The 10,000-nt window shown below is 43.4% G+C and overlaps 2 protein-coding genes across 3 annotated transcripts in view; one reads left to right on the top strand and one right to left on the bottom strand.

Moving 5' to 3' along the window:
• kat7b (K(lysine) acetyltransferase 7b) overlaps positions 1–4,659 on the bottom strand; it is a 15,897-nt gene extending 11,238 nt beyond the window's left edge. For both annotated transcript variants that reach the window (XM_080834023.1, XM_080834024.1), the window contains exons 1-5: positions 4,494–4,659; positions 3,627–3,774; positions 2,813–3,064; positions 2,178–2,260; positions 531–614 (exon numbers count right to left, since the gene is read on the bottom strand). In XM_080834023.1, coding sequence (XP_080690149.1) covers positions 531–614; positions 2,178–2,260; positions 2,813–3,064; positions 3,627–3,774; positions 4,494–4,508 — 582 coding nt within the window. In that variant the 5' untranslated portion in view covers positions 4,509–4,659. The remainder of the gene's footprint in view (positions 1–530; positions 615–2,177; positions 2,261–2,812; positions 3,065–3,626; positions 3,775–4,493) is intronic.
• A 1,058-nt stretch (positions 4,660–5,717) lies between these two features.
• Positions 5,718–10,000, top strand: part of ptges3l (prostaglandin E synthase 3 like) — a gene marked incomplete at its 5' end in the record, with an annotated part of 9,079 nt that continues 4,796 nt past the window's right edge. The window contains 6 exon segments of the mRNA XM_080835654.1: positions 5,718–5,746; positions 6,010–6,123; positions 6,403–6,469; positions 7,008–7,106; positions 7,738–7,827; positions 8,207–8,266. Coding sequence (XP_080691780.1) covers positions 5,718–5,746; positions 6,010–6,123; positions 6,403–6,469; positions 7,008–7,106; positions 7,738–7,827; positions 8,207–8,266 — 459 coding nt within the window.

Raw genomic sequence — 10,000 nt, 5'->3', positions numbered from 1 at the left:
GAACCATGCAGCACAGGTGGGCAACAACCGAATGCAACACAGCACAGGTGGGCAACAGTAACGAATGCGACGCAGCGCAGGTGGAATACCTGGTGGCGTGTATTTAATATGAACAATGCAGCACAGGTGGGCTACCTGGTGGCGTGTATTTAATATGAACAATGCAGCACAGGTGGGCTACCTGGTGGTGTGTGGCGTGTATTTAATATGAACTATGCAGCACAGGTGGGCTACCTGGTGATGTGTGGCGTGTATTTAATATGAACAATGAAGCACAGGTGGGCACAGGTGGGCTACAGTTACGAATGAGACACAGCACAAGTGAGTACAGGTGGCACAGGTGGGCTACAGTTACGAATGAGACACAGCACAGGTGGGCTACCTGGTGGCGTGTGGCGTGTATTTAATATGAACAATGCAGCACAGGTGGGCACAGGTGGGCTACAGTAACAAATACAACACAGGACAAATGAGTACAGGTGGCACAGGTGGGCTACAGTTACGAATGAGACACAGCACAGGTGGGCTACCTGGTGGCGTGTGGCGTGCCGGCTCTCCTCCGTCTGGTTCTGACTGCGCTCGTCGTCCTGCTTGTCCCGGTCGATGGCCTTCACCTTGACGACGAACACACAACAGACACAACACAGAGCAGCGGTCAGCATCTGGAGAGGTGAGCTTGTGTGTGTGTGTGTGTGTGTGAGTGTGAGTGTGAGTGTGAGTGTGAGTGTGAGTGTGTGTGTGTGTGTGTGTGTGTGTGTGTGTGTGTGTGTGTGTGTGTGTGTGTGTGTGTGTGTGTGTGTGTGTGTGTGTGTGTGTGTGTGTGTGTGTGTGTGTGTGTGTGTGTGTGTGTGTGAGTGTGTGTGTGTGTGTGTGTGTGTGTGTGTGTGTGTGTCAGGTAAGGGTTAGGGGTTTTCCTATCCATGTTTGTGTGTACAAAAAGTAAACATTCAGAGTCCCTGTAAAGAGGTCTACCTCCATCCTCTCCCTGTCTGTTTGTTAAGAATGCATAAACCAGTCATCATTTGGACTGTCTGACATGAGCATCATCTATTCCGTTACCATAGGCAAATACACATGCAGTGCATAATGCAACAAAGGCCTCACTTGCCATTCATTGTATTTCTTGTAACGCAACAATGAATAGTTTGACTTAAGTAGGCCAACCTGATTATACGCACTGATGTTTTAAATGCTACATTTGACCTCATTCACACAATAGCATGATCCAACTGTACACCACTAATTGAATCTGTGCTAGTTCCTGTCCCCTCGTCCTCCTCCATCCTTCATTCTAATGATATAATGACAGAGGTATTATAATCTGTGCTAGTTCCTGTCCCCTCGTCCTCCTCCGTCCTTCATTCTAATGATATACTGACAGGTATTATAATCTGTGCTAGTTCCTGTCCCCTCGTCCTCCTCCATCCTTCATTCTAATGATATAATGACACAGGTATTATTAGTACATTCTCACTACTTCCTTAAAGGGATAGTTCATCAATCTAGCACATTAACTGTCTATTTTACCCACACAGTCAAACAAACCCGATGACCCTTTGAAACAAAGTGGTAGTCCTGTAGAAGGGAGCTATAGCGCCGGCTGCTCGTAACGTGTGTGTACTGATAATGGAAAACCTTGAAAACGGTCAAACCTGCAGTGGGGACTCTAGCATTGGCCCTCCACTTTAAAAGGGAAACATAAAACATGTGGTTGTTCTTTAGCTAGTTCACAGCACCTAGCATAACATCACCTGCTCGCTCTCTGTTTCTCACTCTCACCACTACTCTCCTCCCCACCTGCAGCAGTTTGCTGAAATCAGTCAGGGATTTGTGCACACTTGGCAGCATCAGCCAGCAAAGCCCTTTTTCTTTTCCTTAACACTTCTTCTGCTCAGCCAGCTACAGCTTTCCCTCTTTCTTTCCATGTTTCCACAGCGATCTGCCCGAGGGCTGAAACTAGCAAATGCTATTACAAACGGCACCAGCCATGTCGCTGCAGTGAAGACAACCTATTTAATATCTGCATTGGCTATATAATATCTAAGGGTTTGGGAAAGGAAAAAAAAATAGCCCTCCTTAGACTGGCCCACTGGGAAAACACCCCTTACTTCCCAACAGCAGTCCGCAACGGCACGTGACAGACACAACATCACAGCAGAGCCTGTGTCGTTCCGTACCTTGCATTCATCCGCTGACAGGTTGTGGTACAGGGGACAGCCAGAGATGGAGAAGTGCCTCTCGTGCTTCCCAGTGAGGTGACCTGCAACCGACGAAAGAGGCAAAGAATGAGTTCAAAAGCTGCAGAGTGTTCCATCTCCATGACAACGGGGCAAAAAGAACAGAATGCAGTGTCAAAGCACTGACTCTGCTGCAAAACAAGAATTACTCTGAGGTTGCTCGGGGTAACAAGGCCATCAGTACACAATGAGTAATCCCAACACTGTCAACAACAACACATTACATTGCTACCAGGCAGCCGAACTGTACTGTCAGTCATTTACATGTAGTCAATTTGCAGACGCTTTTGTCCAAAGCGACGTACAAGCGAGAAAACAGTCAAGTTAAGAGCAAAAAACCCGATGTAACAATAAATACTGCTTTTTTTTTAAGAAATATAAAAACATAGAAAGGAAAAGAAGTTCAGGACTGTCACTGCTTAAGTGCAAGTTAAGCCAAGGTGCCAGTTAGGAAGGGAGGTGCTCTCTGAAGAGTTGGGTCAATACATAACAGCAAGGGCCTGTCAGTGGCGCTGCCATGCGTTGGCAGAATTGGGCATTAAGAGCCTACATGCCAACTGCGCATGCACACGTACCCAGCGAGTTGCACCCGGGGGTTGGACACTTCATGTTGAAGTTGTAGCTCTCGTGAAAGCGCCGGCGTTTGGGCCGGTGTGACGGGTCGCTGTCTGAGTCCTTCTGGGACGGGTCCTTGTTCTGACTCTCGTCGTGAGACGCGCTGGGGCTGGACACGTCGATGTCCGACTCCGAGGACTGGGCGTTGCCCGTGGGCGTCCTGGGGGGGGACTCGTCGCGGTCCACTACGTGTTTAATGTCTGGAGGTGCTTCTGGGGAACAAAAAATTGAACAATATGCTATTGTCAGTACTTACAGCCTTCTATAAAACACAACAATAATAATAATTCATTTTATTTTTAACGCACTTTTCATTCAAAAGAATCTCTGAGTGCCTACATATTAGAAACTAACTATAATAATACAATAAAATAGAAAAGACTTTTTAAAAAAAAACATAGACTTTTTACTGTAGGCCTGTGCCGTGCTATTCCTTGGCACAAACTAATGAGGACTGACCAAGTCCATGCAGTTACTGTGAATGTTCCCAAACGATGTGAGGTTGCTACAGATGACATGACCTCAGGCTACCATTGCACCATTTAATGGCAACAGATGTGTCAGTAGCAAATTATTAAAAGTTACAAGTCTTTCATTTGTCAGATGCACAAAATGACACAGGGTCAGACTGGGCACTGAAATTCTTAGGACAAGGCACCGCCCAAAAACCTACCATAACATAACATGACGTACACTCTGTACAAGTACTTTTACAGTACATTAATTACGGTACATGTGGCAGTGGATCCTGGGGGCCAATATACAAGCGCTTACCTTGCGAGCTTTGGCTGAGACGTAGCGATGCCCGAGTGAGTCGCGTTTTAGCTCGTGTATTTCCGTCGCTTTGAGAGCTGTCGGTTTTCTCGTGTTCCCCTGAATCGTCGGAATCCGCCGTAGCGTCCGAGCTGCTCCCTGCATTTCTCTATGAGATTTGTAAACAACAAAATGTGTAAAAACTGCAGACATGTTCGTTAAATATATGAAACCTTATCGGGCATGAATGTTCACACAACTGTTAGGTCTTGTTGTTATGGAGCAAACGGGTTACAACACTTAACATTGACTTAGCTATCATGGCTAACATTTTGCAGATAAGACTGTATTGGAAAGCACACTGCTAGCTAGCAGGCTAGTTAGCGAGCAGTTAACGTGACCACTTGATCAGTCAGCTTGTACTGGCTAGCCAAGTCATTCGATTAAGTTTGTGACTCGAGCATATAAAGCGTTATATTAAAGCGTAAAATTAAACTAAAATGACAATTCAATTGTGTCTATGTTGCCTAGTTATATTATTTGACCAGACAATCAATGTATAGGTCTGCAGTTACACATTGGCATAAACATAAGTGCAGCAACAGTGTTGTTGTTAGCTAACGTTATCTAGCTGCTGCCAATTCAAAGGCCAGTCCTTTTTATTCGTGACTGGTCAATCTTCATCTAAACGGCCATTAAAACAACCTATGCATTTTAAAGATCAGTCCACCAAAAGAAAGACTACAAGCTTTCCTTACTTTCACCTAGTTATTCTTTCTGGACAGCTTTCTTGATATCGAATGTTTCATGGCTAAATATAACCAACTATGCTAGCATTCCAGCTAGCAACTCCAACACAACTTCGCTGGTGACCCGTTTTTTTTTTACCTTTCTTCGAGGCATACTGTCCGTTTTCGAGGCCGGGTTAGGTCCAGTTGTTATCCGATCTGTTAGGTTTCAATATATCCTCGGTTGCTCCTCAAACTGATACGAAGTGATCACGCTATTCAGTGAAGTTAGCACGCTAGCAAAATAGGGAGGCACCGACCCCCAAAGTTACCATGAACACAACACACAACAATCGCGCCGTCTCGCGCCACATTTTCCTTTGCAACACACTTCCGGTAATTCACAACCCTCCTCACAACTACCATACCGATTTGAACCGCAAGATGGCGCTAGAAGTCCAGATGAGGAACAGAGGTGCACAAAAAGTCACCACAGCCGAAAAGTCCGACAAACTGTTGAAACCTGTTCAGAAATGACAAAATGTCACATTTCTTGTCAAGGAATAACACAGCACAGGCCTACAGTAAAACGTATATTTTCATATAGTAGGCTGTTAGTACTGACAATAGCTTATTGTTTACACTGTTGCCAAAAAAGACAAATATAGATACGCTATTTGGAGCTCCCTTCTGCCATGTGGAGTCTTCCAGATGTCCAGAGAAGTTTCTTCTTACAGCACCACTGGGGTTAAGAGAGGTGCTTAGGGGATAATACAATATCCACACATCTCTCCCCACCCCCACTCCCCTCTCTCTATGTGTGTGTGCGTGTGCGTGTGCGTGTGTGCTTGCCGTGCGTGTCTGTGTGTGTGTGTGTGTGTGCGTGTGCGTGTGTGTGTGCGTGTGTGCTTGCCGTGCGTGTCTATGCGTGTGCGTGTGTGTGTGTGTGCTTGGCGTGCGTGTCTGTGTATGTGCTTGGCATGTGTGCGTATGCGTGTCCGTGTCCGTGTGCGTGTGCGTGTGCGTGTGTGTGTGTGTGTGTGTGTGTGTGTGTGTGTGTGTGTGTGTGTGTGTGTGTGTATATGTGTCAATGTGTCAATGTGAGTGGGCCTAGGGAGTGTATTAAGTAACTGGCCCCAAGGATAAGAGAAAATGCTTTGAGCAAGGGGGATGGTTGGATGGTGAGGGACACATTCAGACAGGCAGCAGCTGCTGATAACACCCATCCTAACAATAGCCCCCCAGACCAGACCAGTGGCACACTGTCAGGACCTCTCCGTGACCATTCTTCTTTGGCACCATTCTGGTTCAGTGGAACACTGCGCTGTCAAGAAAGGAGAAATATTCACATAAATCGGTTTTTCTGAGACCTGAGTTCACCAGCATGCCACCGATCAAGAGACCAGCGGACGGGTAAGTGTGTGTGTGTGTGTGTGTGTGTGTGTGTGTGAAGATTCAAGGCAACATTTCTGCTGCTGCATGTTCCTCTCATTTGTGTGACGTGTGAAGAGTTTGAAAGTACTAACATGAAATCACTATTTTTAACTTCTTTCTTAAAGCTTCTTTAAGTTTTGAGATTCTGAGATTTTTTATTTTTTTTTTAATTTTCATTGTCATGCTCTTTGTTTGTATGTGTGTATTTAATGTAGGATTTCTCTGTACTCTTTTCTCTACAGCATACCCTCTAGGTGTACGTGGTTTGACCGCAAGAAATACGTCACGGTCAATTTCAACATTCAGCACCCACGGGATCTTCAGGTCGAAATTACAGAGGACAAAGTAGTTTTATGGTAAGAATTCTTTAGTGACTTACTTCACAATTAGTGTCTCTGCCTTTGAGAGCATAAACAATATGTTTTAAGAATGTTTATGAGCCAAAACTAACATATAGAGACTAAAGACTGATACATTCTTTAATGAAATTCTTCTTGTGTAATGTGGTCTTGAATAGACTTAAATAAGCCTGTGCTAAGGCTAACACTAGAAGAAGCTAATTGCAGGTTTGGTAGATGACCTAACATGATGGTGTTATTGAAAAATGTTTAACGTGTAACTCTGCTCTTTTGCAGTTGCAAAGATGCAGATGACAACGTCATCTACAATGAATTTTATTTTTACGACAAGGTCATGAAAAATGTAAGGATGAATTCTTTCCATTTCACGTAGAAAATACAACGTGACTTTCAAAACACACTTCACACCTGAGAAGACAAACATGATACAGGATCATTTGAAGGATTTTGTTTATTGCAGCAACATAAAGGCACATTTTCGTAGCACATTTTAAAAAGCACACTGTCTTAAAAAGCCTGAAGCCTAAAAACCCTGACATGCTCTACACTCCACACAGATTTTGTATCGCATGCCACATTATTTCCTAAATCACAGCACTTTACAACTATTTCATTGTGGCAGGCAATATTAACAATAGTTTTCGTTCACAGCAAAGTGTTGATGTTAAAATTCAAACAGATTCACAATGTTTTAAACACATGATCATCCCGTGGTGCCTGTCACGGTTTCTAAACGCTAAGTGTTGTTCTGACAGGACTCCAGAGAGAGGCCGTACGCCCACACCGCCACACACACACACACACACACACACACACACACACACACACACACACACACACACACACACACACACTCTAAACGCTGAGTGTTGTTCTGACAGGACTCCAGAGAGAGGCCGTACGACCGCACCGTCAACCTGCTGCTGAGGAAGTTGAAGCCGGACGTCGCGTGGCCACGCCTCACCAAAGACGAGGCCAGGGTAAGTCAGGACTGGATAACCCCGACTCACACACACACACACACACACACACACACACACACACACACACACACACATTCCAAAGACTAGGCCAGAGTAAGTCATGACTGGCTAACCCCGTCCAGTCGGAACTTAAATCACAAACAGCGACCTGTTCCATAGACCGAGGGCTGCATGGGATAAATGTTAACGGCTGCTTAGACAGACATTATAGGAGCCTCGAAGGATTTTGGTCCAGACCAGAGTTTGACAATCTAAAAGAATGAACTACATTCACTTGAGATTTTAGAAAACCCCTCTGAATGTTGTCATTCAAGCAAATGGCTTTAATCTTGAAGTTGTCTTTAATAAATAAAGAAATAAAGAAATAAAATGCAGTCTTTACACCTCCTGTGTTGCTAAGAGAGAGGTGGAAAGGCTGTATGGGAGGGCGGAGGATGTCCTTTAAGTCATTTCTGGAAAGGAAATAACTTTACCTGTTACAATGTGTCTTACCTTTCACAAAAGTGGGAAATGTCCTATCGATTCCTTTGTATGTCTTGACATGTGAAGAAATAAAGCTACTTTGACTATAATTATCATACTACATTTATAATAGACCATAAAATATGCCTGGTTGCCTGTCTCTCAGCCCAGCTGGATTGCAGTGGACTTTGATAACTGGAGGGACTGGGAGAACGAAGAGGAAGATGGCAGGGAAGAGTTTGAGCATTACGCAGATGTGAGTATTTGATCCGACTTCTGTGAACCTGCTTATCTTCTCCTCTTCTCTCCTCCTCTTTTGCCCAATTCTGTCAGTGCTTCCGGTCCTGTTTTTGGCATTTATAATAAATATTGTAATGCCTATCACCATCTTATAAACTTTAGTTGATCTTTCAGTCTCCTTCTCCGAATATCATCATTAATTGTAATGCCTATCACCATCTTATAAACTTGTGTTGATCTTTCAGTCTCCTTCTCCGAATATCATGCCATTCTCACCTCTAGGGTCCTCTAAATCCAGCCATTTTAACATGGAACATTTATCATGGAAAAAGAGATGTATCTTTGTACTGTAATGCCGGTTAATTCTCTGTTTTGGTCTTTTGTTTTCTTCACAGATGTTGCATGATCTTCAAAAAAAAGGACCAGGGCCCACCATGGATGATCTTGATTTTGACGTAAGAGAAACATGAGATGTCTTACTCCCCTAACCTGACACTGCTCTTTCCTTCAGCGTGTTCTGAGTGACTAGTGATCTGAGTTCTGATTGTTCTAAAGTTCTCAGTGTTCTGAGTTCTTAGTGTTCTGAGTTCCCAGTGTTCTGAGTTCCCAGTGTTCTAAATTCCTCAGTGTTCTGAGTTCTGAGTGTTCTGAGTTCTAAGTGTTCTGAGTTCTTAGTGTTCTGAGTTCTAAGTGTTCTGAGTTCTGAGTGTTCTGAGTTCTTAGTGTTCTGAGTTCTTAGTGTTCTGAGTTCTTAGTGTTCTGAGTTCTAAGTGTTCTGAGTTCTGAGTGTTCTGAGTTCTTAGTGTTCTGAGTTCTAAGTGTTCTGAGTTCTGAGTGTTCTGAGTTCTAAGTGTTCTGAGTTCTTAGTGTTCTGAGTTCTAAGTGTTCTGAGTTCTGAGTGTTCTGAGTTCTTAGTGTTCTGAGTTCTAAGTGTTCTGAGTTCCCAGTGTTCTAAATTCCTCAGTGTTCTGAGTTCTGAGTGTTCTGAGTTCTAAGTGTTCTGAGTTCTGAGTGTTCTGAGTTCTAAGTGTTCTGAGTTCTAAGTGTTCTGAGTTCCCAGTGTTCTAAATTCCTCAGTGTTCTGAGTTCTGAGTGTTCTGAGTTCTAAGTGTTCTGAGTTCTGAGTGTTCTGAGTTCTTAGTGTTCTGAGTTCTAAGTGATCTGAGTTCTCAGTGTTCTAAATTTCTCAGTGTTCTGAGTTCTAAGTGTTCTGAGTTCTCAGTGTTCTAAATTTCTCAGTGTTCTGAGTTCTAAGTGTTCTGAGTTCTAAGTGTTCTGAGTTCTCAGTGTTCTAAATTTCTCAGTGTTCTGAGTTCTAAGTGTTCTGAGTTCTCAGTGTTCTAAAGTTCTCAGTGTTCTGAGTTCTAAGTGTTCTGAGTTCTGAGTGTTCTGAGTTCTTAGTGTTCTGAGTTCTAAGTGATCTGAGTTCTCAGTGTTCTGAGTTCTTAGTGTTCTGAGTTCCCAGCGCTCAAGTTCTAACCTATGTCTGTGTTTCTTTCTTTACAGGATGACTGAATCTGCTGTATCAGGGTTCCCACGCTTGCCTTGAAAAAAATGTCATACTAGCCTACCTACTGATTTTCCAGGTACCATATTAAGTGATGATCTATAGGCCCCTGAAGCTTTCCGCCCCTTTCCGCGCCCCCCTCCCCTCACACACACAACCCCCTGTCCCAGGGACCACCATTCTGACTAGAAAGTAATGTGCGGCGCACTGATGTGCCTGCACGCACGTGCTTGTTTTTAACCGCCGCCACGCCCCCTCCCCCCGCACAGATACTATTCTGCCTATAATTAAATATTAGTGTGTATTTTATATTTCTATTTTATATTTCTATTTCTTTCAACGAGTATTCTTCTTTTAATTAGAAAGATGTGTAATTAGTGTGTATTTCATATTTCTATTTTTTATTTCTGTGTAATTTATATTTTGTGAGTGTGTATTTGTGTAATTTATCAACGAGTAAGATGTGTATTCTATTTCTATATCTTTCAACAACTTTAAAAACTTTAAAGAAATAAATGACATTGCTGGACCGTGTAGCTATGTGAGAATGAGTAAGATAAATAAATGACATTGCTTGACCGTGTAGCTATTTGTTTTGTCTGTGTGAGAATGAGAAAGATACTTAATAAGAGTCTCAACAATTTGTCTCTATGAGAATGAGTAAGATCTTTAATAAGAGTCT

This window comes from Sprattus sprattus (assembly GCF_963457725.1).
Source record: "Sprattus sprattus genome assembly, chromosome: 3".
NCBI lineage: Eukaryota > Metazoa > Chordata > Actinopteri > Clupeiformes > Clupeidae > Sprattus > Sprattus sprattus.
Note: the sequence above shows the minus strand (reverse complement) of the source record. Positions and strands in the feature narration are given on the sequence as shown.